Source organism: Oryza sativa, chromosome 1, assembly GCF_034140825.1.
Source record: "Oryza sativa Japonica Group chromosome 1, ASM3414082v1".
Taxonomy (NCBI): Eukaryota; Viridiplantae; Streptophyta; class Magnoliopsida; order Poales; family Poaceae; genus Oryza; species Oryza sativa.
Genome location: NC_089035.1, coordinates 37,855,740 through 37,877,639, shown reverse-complemented (window position 1 = coordinate 37,877,639; position 21,900 = coordinate 37,855,740). Strand labels below are relative to the sequence as shown.

The following is a 21,900-nucleotide window of genomic DNA, read 5'->3' as shown; positions in this document are numbered from 1 at the left end:
ATGCTATCAGAGGTTAAATAGAATATATAGGGATATGGTTTGGTTACAAAATTCATTCACTCTTCTGGACCGATAGATGTTTCTAGCTCAATCATGTGAGCATCCTATGATCCCAATCATGGTTATGTAACTAACATGTCAAAGATAGTAGCTCCCTTAGCGTACCGACCAATTGATACTCCATCCGTCAAAAAAAAAAAAACAAAAGACAAACCCTGATTTCCGTGCCCAATATTTAACTGTCCGTCTTATTTGAAAAAATTATGAAAAAAATTAAAAAGACAATCACGCATAAAATATTAATCATGTTTTATCATCTAACAACAATGAAAATACGAATTATAAAAAAAAATTTATATAAGACTGACAGTCAAATTTAGACATAAAAATCTAGGGTTTGTCTTTTTTTTTTTACAGAGGGAGTACGTATAGGAGCTAGTAGCTGTTAGTATAGGATTAGCGAGATGACATCAAGTCTTTTCTATTGAACGGTAGTAGTATAAAATATGGGTGTTGTGAGATATTCCAGTAGTATAAAGCTGGATGTTGAACAGACTGTTTGTAGCTCTGTCTTCCATCAGCTGAAATGGTGTCGATATGTTGCTAGCAAAAGTTTCCAGTTTTGCTCTTAAGTACTCCCTCGGACCCATAATACAAGGGATTTTGAGTTTTTGTTTACACCGTTTGATCACTCATCTTATTCAAAAAATTTTAGAATTATTATTTATTTTTTTTGACTTACTTTATTATCCAAAGTAATTTAAGTATAACTTTTTATTTTTTTATATTTGCATAAATTTTTTTGGATAAGATGAGTGTTCAAATAGTAAAAAAAAAAATCAAAATTCCTTATACTGGACGGAGGGAGTAGTAAGTAATGCAGTAAAGTAAATGGTAGGGATTTGGGAGCGGTGTAATAAACTTGAAGGTTTCTTCTTAGATGAGAAAAGAAAAGGAAAAAGTATACTTTTACTCCCTTAACTATGGCCGGGGTACGATACATGACCTCCAACCACAGAACAGGATATATCGACTCCTCCAACTACCAAAACCGGTGCAAATTATATCCCTGGGTGGTTTTGGAAGTGGTTTTGGTTGACGTGGCACCTACATAGCGGTGTTGACCCGGTCTTCGTTCCACGTGTCGTCGACGTATCGCTTATGTGGCATTAGAGTAAAAACAAAAATTTGTAAGACCAACATGTCATTCACATAAAAAAAAATAGTGGGACCCACCGACATGTGGGCCCCACATGTCATTCTCACCCCTCTCCCCTCTCTCTCATCTTTTCCTCTCCTCTCACCTTCAATCACTAGAGCGCGGGGCGGCGGCGACAGCGCACAGGGAAGGAGGTCGCTGGCCGTCCACGCGCGGGGGAGGAGCTCGTCGGCCGTTCACCCACGGAGAGGAGCTCGCCAGCGCCCCATCCCTTCTTCCTCCTCCTCTCTCTCTCTCTCCCTTCTCTCTCTTTCTCTCCCCTTTCTCTTCGTCTGCAGGCGGCGGCGGGTGTTCGAGGGCCGTAGCGGCGACAGCCAACGGGAGGGCGGACGCTGCCTCGAGACGGAGCGGCGACGAGGCGCCCTCGGGGCGGAGCTACGGCTCGTCGTCCTCAAGGCGTCGCGACGGCTCCCGCCACGCCCACGCACATCGCGACGCCTTTGCCGCCGCCGCCGCCTACCTCGACTACATCGTCGACAACGCTGACGAGTTTGGCGGCACCCGCTGGGCCATCACCAAGTTCAGCTGGGACGTCAAGTACGCCGGCGTCCAGATCCTTGCCGCCAGGATACGTCGTGATAGCAACAAACACCTTGCATTGACGTGACATGATGTCAGTGAGAGTGAGCTATGTAGCCGATGCGTGTGAATGTATTTTGCGTGTGAAGCTAGCCAGCTACTGATGAGAGGGGAGCACGAGGAGAGGCACAGGGAGACACTGGAGAGGTACAGGGAGAAGGCAGAGCACCATGTGTGCGCGTGCGTGGGCCGGCGGCGCCGACGCCAACGTGGAGCAGAGCCCCGGCGGGGGAGGCGGCGACGGCGGCACAGGCGTCGCGACATGCATGGGCGGCGGGAGCCGTCGGGACGCCTTGAGGACGACGAGGGCGCCTCGTCGCCGCTCCGTCTCTAGGCAGCGCCCGCCCTCCCGCTGGCTGCCGCCGCTACGGCCCTCGAACACCCGTCGCCGCCTGCAGACGAAGAGAAAGGGGAGAGAGAGAGAGAAAGGAGAGAGAGGGGAGGAAGAAGGGATGGGGCGTCGGTGAGAATGACATGTGGGCCCCACCCCCACATGTCGGTGGGTCCCACTTTTTTTTTTTTGAATGACATTTTGGTCCTACAAATTTTTGTTTTTACTCTAATGCCACATAAGCTACACATCTACGACACGTGGAACGAAGAACGGGTCAACACTGTCACGTAGGCGCCACGTCAGCTAAAACCACTTTCAAAACCACCCAGAGATATAGTTTGTACCGGTTTTGGTAGTTGGAGGAGTCGGTATACCCGGTTTCGTGGTTGGAGGTCATGAATCGTACTTGGGCCGGAGTTAAGGGACTCAAAGTATACTTTTTCCAAAAGAAAAGGGTTGCTTAGTTGGGCCGAGCTTTTACTGGTCTGGAACATCATTGCCAGGTCCATCCATGTTTATTGGCCAACGATCCAAACTAAAATTCTAACGCATAAACATAGATGGACCATACTAAGAACTATCCAAACGAGTCGGCCCGGAATGGAATAAATTCACTTTGACCCTTTGATCCCACGAACATTAAGGACCCCTTGGAATTATAGGAATGAAAAAAAAATAGAGAAATAGAAAAAACGTAGAATTCTAATAGGAATGCAAGTGCAAAACAGAGGATTGTAAAACACAGGAAAAATACAGAAATAACAGTTTGATTGAACCACAGGAAAAAAACCACAAGAATTAGATATGAGAGATAGACTCCAAAGAAAGTTTTCAAGAGGTTAGAACTCTTGCTAAATTTCCTCTAAAACCTCTATAGGATTGTCCATTCCATAGAAATTTCAAAGGTTAGGATGTAATTCAATCCTTTGTATAAAAAGGCTTCATAGGAAATTTTCCTATAGGATCGGAATCCTCCAAAATTCATATGTTTTAACTCCAAATCAAATGGGCCCTAAAAAAACAAGATTTGGAGAGAAACGTCCCTCCAAACATTTATTAAGAAGAAGTTGTGAATGTGTTGGAGATTGAACACGGGGCCTCGTCACATCTCAGATCCCACAAACATAGATCGCCGACATGCTTGCGTTCTTTCGCTCCTCAGGTGACGGAAGGAGCACGCGCGGACTGCCATGCTTTTTTGTTCAGTCTATCTGTGGGTCCATTTGCCTCCAAATCCACCACCAGACGCTGTCAAAGGAGTAGGCCGACGCTATTCTAATGGCACCCGTGTGCAAGATCTCTGACCGGATCAGTCCGCCATAGCCGTTGCCGCAAATACTCACCTTCATGGTGTGGTCCATCATGCTCGCTGCCAACACTCCCGGAGTCTGTCGGGTGGCGGGTTGTAACGCTCCGCTTTTCGTGAGACGTTAAAAACTAATTCGGCAAAATCTTAATTGCGAAAATTTTTTGTTCCTTGTGTGCGAGTCTAAGTTGTGCCGTGGATTTCAATTCAAATCCGTCCTTGATCCCTCTCGTCGCAATCAAATCCTTCTCCTCGAAATCCCTATTCCGATTCAAGTATTCGAAATTTAAATCCTCTTGAAAACCTTGCCAAATATCCGCCCGACTCCAAAAATATCCAAATTCCCATTTTGCATTCAAATTCAAACTCCATATCAAATTTCTCGCCAAATCAGATTTCCCAGTAAAAGTCTATTTGGCGTCCTCTGTTTTGGATGGGCCGGATTTCCTCCCATCAGCCCACTTCTCTCCCTCAGCCCTCCTCCCTCAACCGCCTTCCCCCTTCTCACGTGCGCCGCACGCGAGCCGCTCGGGAGAGAAAGCTCTCTCCTTCCTCTCGGTTCTCTCTCTCTCTCTCCTCTCTCTCTCTCTCGATGCCTACGCGCCGCGAATCGATTTTCGCCACCGCCTTTGAATTCCGCCGCGCCCTCGCGTCGCGCGCGCCGCCGCGGTCGCCGCCGCGGTCGCGGCCTGCACCGCCCGTGCCGCGCCTCGCCTGCCCGCCGCCCAAAATGGAAGGGACAGGCCTCCCTTTCCACCGTCGTCCCTCCCTTTTTCCCTTCTAAGCCCGGCCTCTCTCTCTCCCGTCTTTGTCTTCTTGCGCGCGGAGGCAGAGGACGCCGACGACGTCCTGCCGCGCCAGTGCCCCCACCTTGACCGCGCCATATTGCTCCTCCCGCGCTCGTGACCCGATTCTTCGCCGTCCGATCCACCGCCTCCATCGTCCCTTGCATCCACGCCGTCGCCGTCCACACGTCGCCCACGAACCGCCTTTGCCGCTCGCTCCCGCCTCGAACTGACCTCGCCTCCGCTATAAAGCCGAGCCCCTCCTCTCAATCTCTCCCGCTTCACTCTCCACCTCCACTGTGCCATCGTTGCCTTCCCGCTGTTCTCGCCGTCGCCGTCCGTCGCCGAGCACCGGGGGAGCCGGTGCGTGCGTGGGCGCGTGACGCGGGACTCTGGGCGCCGTCTTCTTCCCTTGCCCGACCCGAGGTCGCCGTGATCGCGTCTCGTGCCACCGGCCGTCTCCCGCCGCCTCTCCCCATCGCGGTGACTCCCTCCGCCCCTCTCTCTGTTTTTCCTCCTCCTTAGGCTGCTAGAGAGCTCGCCGCCGCGTAGTCGCTCTGTGCCGCGCACGAGCTCGCCGTCGCCTGCCTCTCTCGGGGCCGCCCGTGCCCTCTCGACCGGTGGAATGAGTTCGCGACCTCGCGTAGATGCTTCAGCACCGGCGAATTGACCCCTCGTCGCTCCGGCGAGAAACCCCTCTTTGCTCGCCGGCGATAGCCGCCGTCGCCATCCGCCGTCGCGCTCGGCCATGCGCCGCCGTCCGCTCGAAACCCAGCGATTCCTCTCACCGCCGCAGTCCGCAGGACCCCTTGAACCTCCCCGGCGCGCCGCCGCGGCCGCCCGCCTCGCCGGCCGCGCCCGCGCCGTGCCGCCCATCCCGCCGTCGCCAGCCGCCGTCGCGCTGCCTCTCCCTCATCCGCACCATTGAATCAGCTCCCCTTGACCTCCGCTTGCTTCCGGTGCACGCCGCCCCTCCCGGTTCTCCGCCGCCCGCCGGTATGCGCAGCTCGCCGCCGGCCGTTCGATGCGCCGTCCCGGCCTCCTCTCCCTCCCCACCCGACGTGGCCGCCACCTCAGCGGCCGGGCCCGCTTGACCGAGTCAGCGGCGACCCGGTCAGCCGCCTCCTCAGCCCCTCCCGCCCTTGGGCTTGGCCCACTGGTTTGCCCCCTTTCCATCGGCCCGTGAACCAAAGTCCATATATACCCCCCTTCAAACCAGCTGCCCAGGGAATGAAGTCTATCCGTGCTCCCTCGTTCCTCTCTCCACCAAATCAGCTCTCTTACACAAAAGTCTAACTCCCCCCTTGCTGGCCCCACATGTCAATGAAAGCAAAGAATATTCTTTTCTAAAAATTCCACCAATTTAATTATTATTTCTTTAAATACAATAAATCCTTTTTCCCTTGTTCCATAAATCAATTCTCTATTCCAAGATTCCATAAATCATTTCCTTTGGCCCCGCATGTCAGCGACTGTCAATAATATTCTTGAGAATATTATTTCTATAAATTCCACAAACCATTCCTCCTATTTCAGAAAATTCTAATAAATCATTTCCTAGTCCGGAAAATCCCATTCGAGCTTCCAAAATTCATATCTCTCGATCCGTAACTCCGATTGACCCCGTTCCACTTTCAGTAATTCTGTAAAATTGAGATCTATTTGATGGAACTATTATTTAGTCTAATTAGAATATTTCTTTTGGTCTTTTGTCTAGATTTTTGATTGTTTGCGTATAGTTGCGGTTACCGGATTTTTTGTCGATCGTGGTTTTCTCGAAGATTCGTGAAGCTCCGTAAATACCTTGAGCAAGGCAAGTCACCCTTTGATCAATTGCTCCTATAATTAGAAAATCATTATTATTTTGTTTGTAACTTGCATTATTAGAATCACACACTTAATTTGCTTGGCATCGGTTTGCGTGTCAAACCGACGGACCTACCCAGTAGTCGCACTAATTCTTGTAGGTTGTACTACCCCAATTCCTTGTCGCTCCACCCTTGTGGTACTTCAGTATCCGTGCTCTCTGAGCGCGCATACCAAATATCCCACATACACCGTTGATTTGTCGAAAACTTGGGAAATGGGTTTGTGAAGCCTTGAAAACCCGACATGTGGTGTCTGCGTGTTTGAAAATAAAATGAATTGCGAAAACTCGCGATGCGGGAGCCGTGCCTACGTGGCGCTGTCCCGTATTCGCATATAAGGACCGATTCCTGTGGGAAACTCATCGAGCATAATCAAAGTGCAACCACAAGGTGGAATGGGACACCCTGGCTAAGTAACTAATTGGTTCAGGGAAACCTCGCATGCCAATAGTTGGGAACGCCGGGGCGAGGTCGGACAAACCGGGTTCCTGGTAAGGCAAGGACGAGAAGCTTGCTCACTTACCGATCAAGGTGGTTGGAATTGATTTGTGAATGCCTAAAATGGCCTATACTTACGCGAGGATTTGATCCTTCTATGTGGCATGAGGTAACCCTGGGTCGGCTTGGGAAATGCTTTGTTGCGAACCTCCGATACCGACGGGTGTTCGGAATAAGTTCGTATCTTGTGGGTAAAGTGTACCCCTCTGCAGAGGTTAACTAACTGTTCGAACAGCCGTGCCCACAGTCATGGGCAGATGTGAGGTGGTTCCCGTTGTGTAGATTTGTTTGCCTGCGCTTTGTGAAAAGTTGTTGTGGTGTGGGAATCATAACCAGAATCAGCCTATGTGGCAGATGGATGACCTGAGTGGTCACAAACAAATCTGTGTGATTCGGGATGTCTACGGGCATCATAGACTAGGCTTTCCGAGTGAAAGCGAAATGTTGTGCTGCTGGGCAGCTAGACTCTGGGAGTCCGAGAAAATGAATAAGGCTCTGGGAGCCGCTTAATCAAGTGAAATGGCTCTGGGAGCCAAGAAGTAATGATCTGGCCCGGGAGGTTGGTACATTACCATTTGAGTTGTTGAAAAGCATCTCTTAAGTCGAATCGAGACACAAGTCTCTTTTCGATTCAAACTCAAAAAGAAATAGATCACTTAGTGGTTTCAAAATGGATTTCAAACAAAGGATTTGCAAAACAACCTTGCCTCTCTTCCAAGCTTGCATTAAATACCTAAATTCCCGTGACTTGCTGAGTACGAAAGTACTCACCCTTGCTCTATATAAATATATATAGTTCCTCCGCCCTGAAGAGAAGATAAAGTGAAGTGAAGATTAGGGTTTCGTCCTGGTTACCAGCCGTCGCCTGTGGTGTTGGGTGTTTGTTCGTTGGTTCCGCTGCTGCTGTTGTTGTTGGTGTTTCCTCGTCCGCGTCGTCGGTTGCATTCTCGGGCTGTTCTGAGCTGCAACCTAAGTTAAGGTAAATAAGTCCTCTATTTATTTTAAGGATTTGCAATGATTCATATTTGTCACCGTGGGTACCAGCGCTATGTCCTGGGACTAGTACTGAGATCGCGGTTTCGTAGGAAGCGGTTCGCGCTGTTTTTCCTACGACACGCTCCAGTCAGGTGCCATTGTATGGCGGTACCGGATTGGGGTGTGACACGGGTACGACGTGAGGGAGGTGGTTGGGGCTCGTGATGGCGGTGTGGGTGCAATGCTTCTTTGGCAACAACTATATATACCTTCTCATGTGAGGGGGAGGCTGGTGGGAAGAGGGGAGGAGGAGGAGGACAGCTGGTGCTTCGTCGCAATCAACACACTTGTTGTGACCATACGTACCTCTTTGCCATAGACCTCACCAGTTGCGGGCTCATCTTGACCGTCTTCGTCGGTGTGCCCTTGGTGCTCTTCCTCTTCGTTGGCTTTGCAGAAAGCACCACGTCACCGTCGTCTACAGAGCTGCATCGCTGGCATCCTTCCTTCATCAAGCCAAACTAGCTTATCTCCCACTAGCCACCGCCCTTCTCCTCGCCAGTCGCTGGCCATCTCCTCACCACCTGTCACCCTAGAAAGATGGAACAAGGGGAGGAAGAAAGAGATAAGGGGCCTAACATGTGGGGTGGGTCACACCTTGACTCAGCGTGGTTGACTCTAGTCAACTTGTCACGCTGAACGAAACTAGCCGCTTTAGTGTTATAGCATCTTCTGTACATTGATGTTGTCAGGCGAGGACTGCGTTATATTTGGTATTATGGTATAGTGATAAAATTTGAAGTGTACATCATGATAAGTGACCGATAGTGAACTTATTCCGCCCGCAATTCCTGTCTCACATTAGGGCGCCTGACGGACGTTTTTACAGAACCAGGAGCCATACGGCTGCGTCGTAATTGATCTGAACCATGCGCAACTGCGCAAGCATTTCTCAACTTTGCTTTGTGGCAATGCATCCATTTCCAGAAGGACACCAAACACTGATCAAACCAAAATTAAGCGAAGGACCATTCCATATCACAATACGACTTACTACTAGTTCATAGACTTCCATATAACGTGCCATATTGGAACAACAACATTTTGATTTACATCAGGATCAGGAATCACGACCCGCGATCGACATGGACTCTATCTAGTGCACCTCCTCTTCCTTGTGGGTGTAGATGACGCAGTCCGACTTGGGGTACGAGATGCACGTGAGCACGTACCCCTGCTCGATCTGCTCGTCGGCCAGGAACGACCCGTCCGACTGGTCGACCTCGCCGGAGGCCAGCTTGCCGGCGCACGTGGAGCACGAGCCGGCCCGGCACGAGTAAGGCAGCTCCAGGCCGGCCTCCTCGGCGGCGTCGAGGACGTAGGTGTCCTCGGGCACCTCGAGCTCGCTCTCCGCGCCGTCCGGCCCGATGAGCTTCACCTTGTGCACGGCCGCCGCGGACGCCCTGAACCTGCCGGAGAACCGCGCGCCGCCCGACGTTAGCTGCAGGTTCCCCGGACGACTCAGCAGCTTCGGGGGATCAGCGACGACGCCCCGTGCGCTATAATTGGTGATCGGCGTGGAGAATGCCCTGCACCTGACGCCCGATGTGGCAGGGACGAAGCATGTCGCTACAGGAGCAGGCATGGTTGCCATCGATCTCGCCGAACCTTTCGGAGCTGTGTCGAGATAACGGATGGCTACCAAAAAAGTAGAAAGCAGTTAAGCAGAAGATCGATCAAACGCTGTCCACGGCTTGAGCAGAACACACGCGCAGTCGGTATTAATAGTCGTGTGTCCCTCGATCGGCTCGGTTTGAGCTGCACCAGTAGCAACCTCGCCGTGGTGGATACTACATAGAACGTGGCTGCTGTCCGGGGGAAACGGCCATCGGTAGAGACTAGAGAGAAGAAGGTGCTCGAGAGTACTAGGATAGCCGCATGATCAGAATACTTCGGGAACTTGGGATCGATGGCCGTATATATAATAGTGTCGATGTCGTGCGCGCGAGCGGCGAGCCGCGGGGGATAAGTGCCAGACGGTAACTCATCCCGCCGTCTGGCACTCTGGCGTCTCGTCGCGTCCCCTCGGAGGGCCAAGGGCCGGAAGCTGAGGGTGTAGAAGTGACCACTGAAGTCTACATATGGCCGTTCTAGATGCCCTGAGAAACGAACTAATAGTGGTACGTAATTGTCGTAATCCTGTGCTCTGTCTTCGTTTTTTTTCTCGTTTGACCATGGCCATGATTTTTTAGGCGGTGGCGCGTGTTGGTATGCATCCCTGTTCAGTGAACCTCGCTCCACTGTATACAGAAAAGACACGAGAGAGGTATCGTCTAGCAAGCAGCCACAAATGCCACATGCGAAAATAGAATCGACACATCTCGAACTGTAGAACACACCAAACACGTAAATTTCTCACAATTTTTTCTGCTTCTAAATGAGTATACAAGCCGGCCATCTTATTGTACATGTTTGCTTTGTTCTGAAATGTGTAGAAACTACTCCATCTTGCAGGGAACGCGCGGCACGTGTGATTCTACGCGAACGCCGACCTGACACGAGCTTACCCTGGCTAGCTCAAACGCTGGACTTCACCTTGTCGCTGTACCCCGTGAGCCCGTCATAGTACCGCGACCACAGCATGATCCCTCCGTACTTGGGAGACTTCTTCACCACGGGGAGCACCTTCGACACCAGGTCGCTCGTCTCCACGAACCCGCTGCCGGCGGCCTCCGCCGCCGCCGGCAGGCCGAGGAACACCCGTCCCGCCGGGATCGACGTCCACTGCTTCCACGCGCTCGCCAGGTTGCCCACGCCGTTGGACGAGCTGTACTGGCACGGCGGGTTGTTGTAGAACTGCACCCACACGTAGTCGAACAGGCCGGTGCTGAGCGCGACGCCGAGCGACGCGTCCGGGAAGGGGCACTGTGGCGCCGCCGTCAGGTACACCGGCTTCTTGCTGCTCCCCTGCCGCGAGTACGCCTTGAGGTACCTGGCCAAGTCGTCCCAGTACATGCCCCCGCCGCTCTCGATGTCGAAGTCGATGCCGTCCATGACGGCGTCGCCGAGCGGCCTTGACGGCGACGTGCCGCCGAGGTAGTTGTTCCACAGGTACGCCGCGACCTGCTTGGCGTCGTCGCGGGAGGACAGGCCGTAGTTGCCGACGCCGCCGCCGATCGAGAACATGACCTTGATGCCGAGGCTCTGGCACGACTTGATGTCGGCGCCCACGCCGGTGCAGCCGTTCGACGCCGGGTCGCAGTGGCCGGCCAGGTTCAGCACCGGCGTCTGGCCCTTGCCGAACACAGGCAGGAAGGCCACGATGACGAACCTGTAATTACCGGTCGCGCACGTCTGCGCCAGCGTGCCCTCGTTGCCGTTCTGGCCCCAGTAGATCGCGATGTCGCCGGCGCGCGCTCCGGCAGCTAGCCCGGCCAATGCCACCACCACCATGATCAGCATCTGCATTGCCGAAAACATTCTACTTGTCATCATGGTGATTCTCGATCGAATTCTTGCTTCTACTCCGCAACCGCAAGGTTCTTGTGTATTTATAGCCGAATTCAACTAGGTGTGAATACTGGTAGCAGTGAGCCAGTGAAGCCGCTGCGACGTGCGTTCCGCGATTTCATCATTTGTTAGGTCTGCTCGCCGTCGCAAGTTGACCGGGCAAGAACAGAACAAGTGAGCAACAAGATAAGAAGAAAATGTGTGGTGGGTGCTTGGGACCAATCATCGAAGCATGCCATTGCCAATATGATATTGGCCAATCAGCGCATGCTATGCACAAGATTGTGGCCTATAGTGTCGGCAGTGGTTGACCGTTGACGTCCGCGAGCTTTGGTCTTCGGTTTGAGCGCAGCTTCCACTTATCACGCGCCAGTACCAATCACGAGATGCGATGGCCAATTATTCTTGTGACTGTCAAACTGCTTCACTCCGTAAGAGTTGACTGGTTGATGCCATCATGCCATTGTGTTTGCAGTGTTCAACAATGGCAGTTGCAGAGTGGCCAGTAGGTAGACAGTACAAAAGGATGAAAGGATTCTTTCCGGAATCACTGGATGCTATTATCCTTTTTTGATGTCTAAAGAAAATTAGATGCAAGATTAAGAAGTGTAATGTTAGGATTGCTCTGTAACTAATCAGCAGTATGGCAAAAATTTTTTTTAATAAAATGGCATTTAGCATGACAGAGAAAGAAAGGGACATTTTGCAGCGAGTTCAGCCAGTGAAATGGACAAGCTCAAAACTGTTTGACGATCAAACAACCGTCATGCAATCTTGCTACTCACGCACTACCGGAAAAGACCACATATTTGAGCTAATCCGACGATTAACAACTTTAACGCATGGGCCTATTGAGCTAATTAATACTCTGTTCTCTCCTGGACAGAGGAATAGACAATCATCCGAACGAATAGTGCGGGCTCGTTTGCTGCTTTCGTTCTTCGTACTCTATCCAACTAGACAAAGAAACATTTTGATTCATGCAATCAAATGAACCGGGTAATGTGGATTCACGTGACGACCAGCTGATTGGTAGTTTTGGATAGTATTTTTGGCCTGCCAAGTTCGTGCTTATCGTTTTCAGCAGAAAGCAGATTGTCGTTGCAGAGCAGAGTCACTACCACAATCCGAAGTTTCTGAACATATGCACTGATAATCAATAATTTGAGATATATATGCAGTGCTACAAGTATAAAGATAAACTCAAGTGAACACCTTACAAATTTCACCTGCCACAAGCTCATTGGGGAAAGCGGGGGAGCTATTTTTCATCAAAGAAAATAGAAATAACTTGACTATTTAGAGATCGGAAGTAATGGCCTCCCAGAGCTTCAAGTAACAGACGGAATTCAGTTCAGGTAGCCTAAAAGTTTGACTCTGGAAGTCTCAAAATAGCAGTATATATCTCATCGTAGATTCGTAGGCATCAGTTTTGTGTAGAAAAAAATATTCAGCAAAATCCTTGCTGTTAGTTCTTCTATTTGAAAGCATAATGCTCTTAGTTCTTCTATCAATGGAATATTGCAGTATAATGATAAGCAACAAAGGATGACAACACTAACGACTGAACAGCTCAGTTGGCTAATTGTACAGTCCAGCGGAGGTTCGGTGATACGTTCTACTTCTATTGTACAAACAGAATATAAGATTTGTTGATTGGGCGAAGGGATTTAGGGCTCGTTTGGAACTTTAAAATCTCGTTTGGAACATACAATTTTTACAAATTTTTGAGCAAAGGAATAGTCACCCCAAATTTCTTTCAAAGTTCCCTAGGATTGTCTCAAATCATAAGAATTTTCGAAAGACTTCTAATATGAGGATCAACCTCCTGAAAAAAAAAATCTTCATTTTGATTCATATGTTTTTCATGTGCTCCATCCAAACAGTCTTTCTATTTTTTTATATTTTTATTTATAAGATTTGAGGGGAGTCATTAGTTGCTCATATTTCTAGTAAGCTATTTTGATTTATTAGGGAATAAAAATTAGTTTATAAGTAAAACTTTTATATATGTGTTCCTAACAAATTAAAAGCCAATGCTAAAAACTTACGTTAAAAATATCTTAAAATCAAAATCAAATTTAAGTTTAAAAATTTGAATTTTAGCTTTGGCTTCGGTTTATTAGGGCAACCGATGGAACTCGAGGATCCAAGGTACTGGAATTACATTTTTTTTTTCTGGTCCACGTGTTTTGAAAATTCTTGCATTCCAAAAGCACTTAATTAAAAATAAAGACATTTAGATGTAATCAACAACCTCGAAGAGCTTAGATATCTTATTGTCCTGTTTTCATATAGAAATGAATATTATTTTCAAGCAGGAAATGCTCGCATATTTATGTTCTCTCAAAACATCAACTAATCTCTCTCTCAAAAAAAACATCAATTTAAGCTGCAACAAATGGTCACCTTTTTTTATTCTTCATATAAACGACAGTGGCGAACGAATGAAATTAAACTGGGGGCAATGGTAAGCTACGGTCTAAACGTCTGACCGGTAACCGAAAGCAATCAACACATGCTCCTACACATCACTGTGCTACATATATACTCAAATATCCGTTTCATAATGTAAGTCATTCTATCATTTTCCACATCTATATTATATGGATATAGAAAATGCTAGAATAACATAATGTACATTATGGAACGGAGGAAGTATTATAAATACGTCGCAGCACAGTCACACACTCTAGCTAGTGATGCGTACATTACGTAAGGTGCACACGCGCTCTGGAACGTATAATGGTATAGAACACGTGAATTGTGATCACACGTGGCTCTTGATGGCGGAGCTGTAGCCGGTTTGATCGTCGTAGTACTTGGACCACAGCATGACGCCGCCGTACTTGGGGGAGCCCCTGATGAGCGGCAGCACGCGGGAGTTGAGCTCGCCGGCGGGCACGAACCCGGTGCCGGCGGCGTCCTTGGACGCCGGGAGGCCCAGGAAGAGTCGCCCCGCCGGCACCGACTCCCACTTCCTCCACGCGTCCATGAACGCGCCCCGCCCCGCGCTGAACTGGCACTCCGGGTTGTTGTAGAACTGCACCCACACGGCGTCGAACAGCCCCGTGCTGATCGCGCCGCCGTCCCACTCGTCCGGGAACGGGCACTGCGGCGCCGCGCTCAGCACCACCCTCCTCCCGCCGCTCCTCCCCAGGCTCTTCAGATCCCTGTTCATCACGATGAGTGTGACGATGGCCGGCCGGTGAGTAGGAAGATGGCCGGAGATGGTTTGGTTTTGGTTACGTACCTGGCGAGGTCGTCCCAGAACTTGGCGCCGCCGAGCTCGATGTCGAAGTCGATGCCGTCGAGGACGGCGTCGCCGAGGGGACGGGACGAGGAGGAGCCGCCGAGGAAGTTGTTCCAGAGGTACATGGCCACCTGCCGGGCGTCACCGGGGGATGAGAGGCCGTAGCTGCCGTCGCCGCCGCCGATGGAGAGCAGGACCTTCACCCCGCGGCGCTGGCACGCGCGGATGTCCTTGCTCTGGCCGGTGCAGCCGCCCGACGCGGGATCGCAGTGGCTGGCGAGGTCCACCCGCGGCGTCTGGCCCTTGCCGAACTTGGGGAGGAAGGCGATGATGACGAACTCGTAGTTGCCCGACGCGCACGTCTCGGCCAGCGATGCCTCGCCGTCGTTCTGGCCCCAGTACACGGCGATGCCGCCGGCGTGGCACGTCGCGAGGAGCGCCACGAAGACCGTGCCAATGAGCTGCATGGGAGTGAGAGCTCGGCTCGCCATGCTGCCACAGCAAGTCGTGTGCTCGACTGTGCGTCTGTGGCTATGTGTTGTATATGTGTGTTGTGGTGGGTGGCGGAGTGTGCTTAGACGAGCTCCCTTTTTATAGAGGTTTTGATGGTAGTTACTGCTGCTGGTTGATAAAATCAATAGGAGCGTCTTAGCTTGATTAGCTTCCGTGCCGTATCACGTACGTATCTGAATTTACCGGGAGTTGTTGCGGTGAAGCAGAGCTGAAATGAACGCAGAAACATTTCGTTGCGGTCGGTGCGCTGGAATGCTTAGTTTACCTATGGTGAACAACGGTTTATGAACACCGGTCACTGGATTTGAGTATTTATTTAACGACCCAATAAAAGCTCCACCGTACTAGCTGAAACATAACGATATGTGCGACAATGCTGTGCCCCCTGCTATGCCCCAACAGCGTACCAAGACAAATAAATTATTATATAATAATACTACTAATGGTTTCGTAGTTTCTCATTACTAATCGCTGCCCCCTATTACGCCCCAACAGCGTACCAAGACAAATGAATTATATAATACTACTAATGGTTTAGTAGTTTCTCATTAGTTATCGTGTAGTAATCATAGGATTATGGTTATTGACTATATGTTGTTTACAGCTGGGGATTCAGGAGCAGATATTCCTAGTTTTTATAGGTTGAAGACGCCACTCCAAAGAGATTCACTTGGATGCTAAGGATGTGTTTGGAGAACTTAAGATTCTGAGAAGCAGCTGGTTGGTAGCCAGCGTCTGAGAATCTGAAACTACAACTTCTTATAATCTGGACCATAAGTTGGACTGTTTGGGTGGATTTGGGAGAGCTTTTGGACCTCATCGGATGGCATTTGCTTTGGCTGATCAGCCATTTAAGCAAAATAAGCTAACCAATATACATTGAAGTTTGGCTGAATTCAGCTTTGGCTAATCAGCCAAAGTATTTGGCCATCCGATGAGGCGCTTTGATTCTTGATTCTGAGAGAAGCTGCAACAACTAGAAGCTCCCCAAACAGGCCCAAGGAAGCTCCCTAAACAGGCCCAAGGCTCCACCCCAGATACACCAAGATTCCAAAGTAAAGTTGAAAGCGATCATAGCTTTAGCGGGAAGGTCAAACAACATGTCAACAAGATTCCAAAGTAAAGTTGAAAGCGATCATAGCTTTAGCGCAACGATCTCTAAGATGGTAGGTAGAAATAACAGTGCCAAGTGTCACAATCTTGCCATTCTTGAAAGAATTATGATTCACAGGCTGGTTCTCAGACAATAATGTGGTGCAGGAAAAAATAATTCGCACAGCAGGTTACCGACCACTTGGAGTACCACAGAAAGATTTCAACGGTTGAAGTCAAGTTAATCGATAACATCAAAAATGATTTCTGAACTTGTTGCACAAAAAAATGATAGTTGAGAAAACAATAAAAGTTCCAAGCAGGGAAGTCTCTAGAAATTCGAGGAGCATGAAGAAAACCATTTAGAACACCCGGATCACTTTTCCCATAGTGCTCTTCAGGTACAAGCATCTCACCTGTATACATTAAAATGTCAATCATCAGTCTATCTTAGTTTAAGTCAAGGTTACATACTACTTTCGTTTCATATTATAAGTCGTTAACTTTTTTCTTAATAAAACTTATTTAAGTTTGACCAAAATTATAGAAAAATATAGCAACATTTCTAACCCCAAACAAACATATTATTAAAATATACTCAATGCTAAATTTAATGAATATAATTTGGTATTGTAAATGTTGATAATTTTTTCTATTTATTTGGTCAAACTAAAAAAGTTTGATTAGGGAAAAAGTAAAGGAAGTAAATGCAACTTATAATATGAAACAAAGGGAGTAGATAAATGTTGCATGTACTCCGTGTTATAAAGAAAATATTGGAGTACTTACGTTCTGCCAATTCTTCTTCAAAAGAGAGACAAGGAAGTTCACGCTCATTTGCACATTTTGGAAAATTTGCTTCTCCTCCATAGCACAGTTGCCTACAGCAACACCCATGCAAAGAACCTTTTTCAGTTGGAACTTCACTGTAGCCTTAGTCTCGTTAACCTTGGACTCAAGTGATTCCTGGTGAGTCACCAACGTTGGGAATTTGCCTGCAGTAGATCACACAGCAAAGCATTACATGAAAGCAGACTTTTCTTTTTTTTAAAAAAAAATGTTACTAAATTGTCTCTGGTCCTTGGGAGGTACCCTACATGGTCTATGCAATTTGGCCACATGCTAAATTGTTGGCCAATTGGGAATATTGATCCCATTGTTTCTAAGCAAAGCAAAACAACTAATTTCCTCAAAAACCAATGTCATCACAACCAATAGGTGTTTCAAAAAAGAACAGTGATGCAAGTAGCTAAGTTTAGAAATCATCTACTAGTACAGTATATGGACCTGAGACTCAATGGACAATTTGAAACCAGGAACCTCGTTTGGACACAATTATGTAGCTGCTTTTCAATATAGACCTCCCATAAACAAGTAAAATCCTTGAGAACATATCAGCAGAAGTTAGCCAGCTGTCTATGATTGCCAACAACTCAAGTCCAACAGCTATCATGGTAGTGCAATAGATGGAACAAGATACTTGCCTGCCTTGTTAAGACCAGGTCCAAGAAGTCGAGGAATCTGCTTAATGATGGCCTCAGATGCAAGGAAAGCGTGATATTTCTTTGCAAGCTTCTTAACCAGCTTCTTGTTTTTGTTCATCTTCTTGAGAGCTTCCACATCCATATAGTCTAGGCCCATTTTCTCTGCCTGCACAATAGCATTGGTAACAGAGAAAAGAAACATCAGCATCCGTATGCAGGGCAAATAGCATGGAACACTCCATGGAAGAAGGTATTCCTGATTTTCGCATCAAGGAGCGATGGAGATACAGTATACAGTGTTTTCACAAAAGAATATAACATGTTTACTTTGAGGATTATACTAAACACCTTTTAGTATCCAGAACATAGATCTTTCGTAGCATGGAGTAGTAGCAAATGGGTGTAAGTAACTAACTATTCAAAGTTTTGGCAGCAAGGTACATGTTGACAGCAAAAGTAAAGGCAACTGCATAAAGCACAATGAAGGGGCAGATATATTTGATCCTAACTGAAAGAAAAACATCATTTACTATATACCAAGTTAGGATCAAATATATCTGCCCTTCATTGTAGAAGCCTATCAACAATTTTCTATTACTAAAGCACAATCTGTTATGTACACAAGGAAGTTGATGCAAAACTGATAAAAGAGTACAATACCTCTTCAACATGCTGGGCATCACCAAGCATGCACACCTTCATCTTAGGGCGGGGGATGTGAGGCAACTTAACAGATCCACTGAAACGCTTATCCTTTTGAGGGTCATAGTTCTTCAGTCCAATCTGCAGTTCAATGGTTTCCACGAACTTGCGCTGCTTCTCGCGGGATTCACTAGTAATTTGTGAGATTGCCTCCCTAAGAGCATCACTCTGCAACTTACTGAAACACAAAATTAAAACAAGTTAATGGCATGATTAAGCATGGTTATGTTGCATACTAAAATAAATGCCTATGGTTTGGCTTTACACAGAGCACCAAATCAACTAGCATGAAAGGCCATTTCGAAAGTAACAAGCTTACGCAAATGCATAAATACTTAAAAGAATGAGAAAGTGCATAACTAGAGATTTCCCATTAAATTCCCAAAATCTGGAGTTGATCATTGAAAAAAGTTTGCAGCAGAGTTCTTACACTGAATTCAGATTGCTGCTACTCCCAGTTATAGTGCATACAGTTTGCCTTTAAAATAAAAAGATCTAATACGACAACTGAAGTTAACAAGAGTTATAAAGACCGCCCACATCTCACACTGAAACATTCATTGTAATCTATTCGTAAAGCATAGACACATCACACATCAGACGCCAGATTCGAGCGCAAACAACGGCAAAACCAGCCGACAGATTAGACAACATATACGTTGCTATAAAACGCGAACCAGAACCAGACAGATTGATAGCCATAACATCGCTTCATTAGCAGCAGCAGCAGCGCGGAACTATTTCTCCGTTGCTCGCATACAAAGCAGCACGCAGCCACGACGAGGGAGTGAATCCGTACCTCATGGCGCCGGCGGTGCGAGCACACTGTTCCTGCGCAAGCGAGGGTGGGGGGGTCAGGATGAGACAAAAGCAACAGTCCGCATCGAGAATGGACGAGAGGAGGAGGAGGAGGAGGAGGCTTACCGCAACGAGGAAGGTGGCGGCGGCGCGGCGGCGGCGGAAGCGGAGGGCGAAGTGGCGGCGGCTGTGCGCTAGGGTTGAGGAGAGTTCGACTTGGTGTTCCTTTTGTGCTTTTTCTTGGGCTGGGCTTCGTTGTACTATTGGGGGCCCAACTATTTCTCCCCTTTTTGAACCGGCTCGAAAAATACTCGGCTATCGCAATTTTCACAAGGCCCCCCCTGCCCGACGAGAATTTTCAGAATATGCCATCGAATTCGCACTGCTTTCAGGATATGCCACCCAATTCGTGCTACTTTCAGAATACGCCATCGGAGCACGAATTTTCTTTATTCCGTGCCACTCCGTCTCTTCCGTCCGTAGCGCCGTCGTCTTCCGTCCGCCCGGCGCCGTCGTCGTCAGTTCGTCAGTCCGCCACCGCCCGTGCCGGCGCCCTTGTCAGCTGCGCCCGCGTCCATCCGTCACCGGCATCATCCATCCTCATCGTCGTCCATCGTCGTCGTCGTCCACAGCGTGGCGTGGGCGCAGAGGGAGGCGAGTGCTAGCAGCGGGGCGACGCGGACGCGACCACGAGCTCGAGCACCGCCGCGAGTCCGCTACCGCCCGCGCTGGCGTCCGTCTAGATTCCGGACCCCTTAGCCTCGATTGTATACAGCCAAGTTGATCAGATTTCAGAAGCAAAGTTATCTGAAAAATAAAATGCTTTGATTTGCTCCCCTTAGCCTGCAGCCACGATGCTTTGATCTTGTAAGATAATGACGACGAATAACTAATCTTGGGGATCATGAATTGATACCAATCCGAATAGAACGAATCTGTAACTAATATAAATATTCGTATTTTTCCGGTCGTTGCATCTAATTTTCGTCCACACACAATCCGATTCGGTTAGCAATAGCCATGGAAAAAATTGCAAAAAAAAAACGGCGGCCGCCGACGCCAGTCTCCACGCCGTCTGAGCCGCCACCCCTCCCACTCCACCGGGACCGCTGCCGCCGCCACACAGAGAGAAAGGGGGAGAAGTGAGAGAGTGGGGGGCGTCGCGCTGTGGGGAGGGTGCCTGTTAACGACCAAATTTGGCAATATCAGCATCGGAAAAGGAGATTAGATCAAGGTGGAGTCAAAGGCGGAGATTGATCCGAGAACAGAGCAAGAATCGGCTGAATTCCAGATCGGCTACGATTAGGATCGGCTGGGTCTGAGTCGGACTAGGTGAGCCGATGCAGCCGATTCTGACAGTATAATTTGGTGTATGACATTGGGTTGAATTGAGGTGCTTCAAGATGATTGCCGCACATGGATAGAGTCCTGAGAAGGCAATTATATCTATTAATTAGGATGTTTCATGTAACTTCCTTAGAGATATGTTTGGGCAAAAGTCTGCCGCAAAGACTTATGGGATCTTAGAGTTTGTTAGAGATAGTGGTCGTGTCCGGTATGGACATATCTTGTAATTCTCGGGTATAAATAGACCCCGAGCCCTATGTAATTTTTAACACACACGTTCAACACAATTTCGGCGCATCGCCACCTTTTTGCTTTAGTTTTGTTCCGACGAGTTCTTGCTTTTGGGTTGAGCTGCATCGGTTTCGATCTTCAACAAGAGGTAAAACTTGTTATGACGACTTGTGTTCTCAGGATTAGTGCTTCCATCTTTATAACACTCTAATCTTGTCTATATAATTCGTCAAGTTATCATATATCTTACATAATCTTTGGCAATATCGTCATCTAACCCACAATCAGCTAACATCTGTTAATAGAAGACAGCCGATTAGGTTAAATAGCGACGTTGTCCTAGATTATATAAGATATCTACCACTTTATGAAACACCCAGCGGCTTGATTGTCTAGATGTTGTTCTTCTTTTCATACTTAATGCTGCATCAGTTGAGCTTGATCTATTAAGTCGTGCTTAGAATATCAATCTCTAGCCTGTTCTCTGGTTGTCGATTAGGGTAGTATCGGAGTTTCAGCCGATCTTATCTGATTTAACCATATTCGATCTATGTGCTTCAATGACATGTTAAATCCGCCCTTTATGTCCAGATCTTAGTGCATTTAAGTATATTAAGCTTTTGTTTGGTATATTATATTTGTTTTGATATCTTTATATAAAGTAGTATCGGAGTATTAGCCGATAGATGCTAGATCTATCTGATCGGCTATGCTATAAACATATATAATCATGTTATTAATATGTATTTCGATCTAAGTGATTTATACTGTCTCGGCATGGTGACCGATCTATCCCAATCACTTAATTTAAGTATATATTAATATAAGAACTATATATCGTTAATATCTACAGCCGATCGAATAGATTTAGTTCCTTACTATCTATTTATAACCGCAGATCGATTCATATATGACATCGGCTCAAAGATAAATGATATGTCATCGGCACCTAGCCGATCGGCTATCATTAATAGATTTAACCACGAATTCTTTGTCTCTATTTCTTGTTGATTGCAGGATCAAATCAACTGGCACGCTCATACATTCAAAGGCGAGCTTTGGACCTGCACTGGAGTTAAGCAGATCTCCCAGGCCTCGTGTTTTCTATCAACACGCTTTTGGCACGCCCGGTGGGACCGATTAGAAGTCAGCGAGCAATTCTTCCTCATGGCCGAGAAGCCACCGCTGTCTCCATCCTCGGCTAGCCCAAGCACTGTTAAAGAAAAGATCCAGAAGTTGGGGTTGACTGACGTCAATGAAGGAAACGTCGTGCCCATCGATCTAGAGAAATTCACACCTGAGCAGAAGAAGGATTTTGAAGCAATGCTGCAGCAAGCCCTTGATCAATTCTTGAACTCATTCATGCAGACCCGCAAGGGAACATTGGTTCAGAAGTATAAAGTAAA

General features: G+C 48.0%; 4 protein-coding genes and 1 long non-coding RNA gene across 5 annotated transcripts; all 5 read right to left on the bottom strand.

Moving 5' to 3' along the window:
• Positions 1-1,187: 1,187 nt before the first annotated feature.
• LOC107277998 (uncharacterized) lies at positions 1,188-2,222 on the bottom strand. Its single transcript, XR_001546713.3, has 2 exons — positions 1,968-2,222; positions 1,188-1,811 (listed from the first exon to the last, which is right to left on the bottom strand). It is a non-coding gene; the product is annotated as an uncharacterized lncRNA (long non-coding RNA).
• Positions 2,223-8,580: 6,358 nt separating this feature from the next.
• On the bottom strand, positions 8,581-9,513 carry LOC9270637 (ferredoxin, root R-B1). The gene has a single exon (XM_015763174.3). It carries the CDS (start codon positions 9,216-9,218, stop codon positions 8,721-8,723), a length of 498 nt encoding a protein of 165 aa, XP_015618660.1. The 5' UTR covers positions 9,219-9,513; the 3' UTR covers positions 8,581-8,720.
• LOC4325067 (hevamine-A) lies at positions 8,581-11,087 on the bottom strand. The gene has a single exon (XM_066306067.1). It carries the CDS (start codon positions 11,057-11,059, stop codon positions 10,142-10,144), a length of 918 nt encoding a protein of 305 aa, XP_066162164.1. The 5' UTR covers positions 11,060-11,087; the 3' UTR covers positions 8,581-10,141.
• A 2,373-nt stretch (positions 11,088-13,460) lies between these two features.
• LOC4325066 (acidic endochitinase) lies at positions 13,461-14,892 on the bottom strand. The gene is made up of 2 exons (XM_015763160.3): positions 14,328-14,892; positions 13,461-14,247 (listed from the first exon to the last, which is right to left on the bottom strand). The coding sequence occupies exons 1-2, from the start codon at positions 14,816-14,818 to the stop codon at positions 13,845-13,847; spliced, it is 894 nt and encodes a 297-aa protein (XP_015618646.1). The 5' UTR covers positions 14,819-14,892; the 3' UTR covers positions 13,461-13,844.
• Positions 14,893-16,030: 1,138 nt separating this feature from the next.
• On the bottom strand, positions 16,031-19,170 carry LOC4325065 (large ribosomal subunit protein uL1-like). Its single transcript, XM_015795362.2, has 6 exons — positions 19,043-19,170; positions 18,918-18,949; positions 18,077-18,296; positions 17,417-17,582; positions 16,722-16,927; positions 16,031-16,348 (listed from the first exon to the last, which is right to left on the bottom strand). The coding sequence occupies exons 2-6, from the start codon at positions 18,920-18,922 to the stop codon at positions 16,295-16,297; spliced, it is 651 nt and encodes a 216-aa protein (XP_015650848.1). The 5' UTR covers positions 18,923-18,949; positions 19,043-19,170; the 3' UTR covers positions 16,031-16,294.
• Between the last annotated feature and the right edge of the window lie 2,730 nt (positions 19,171-21,900).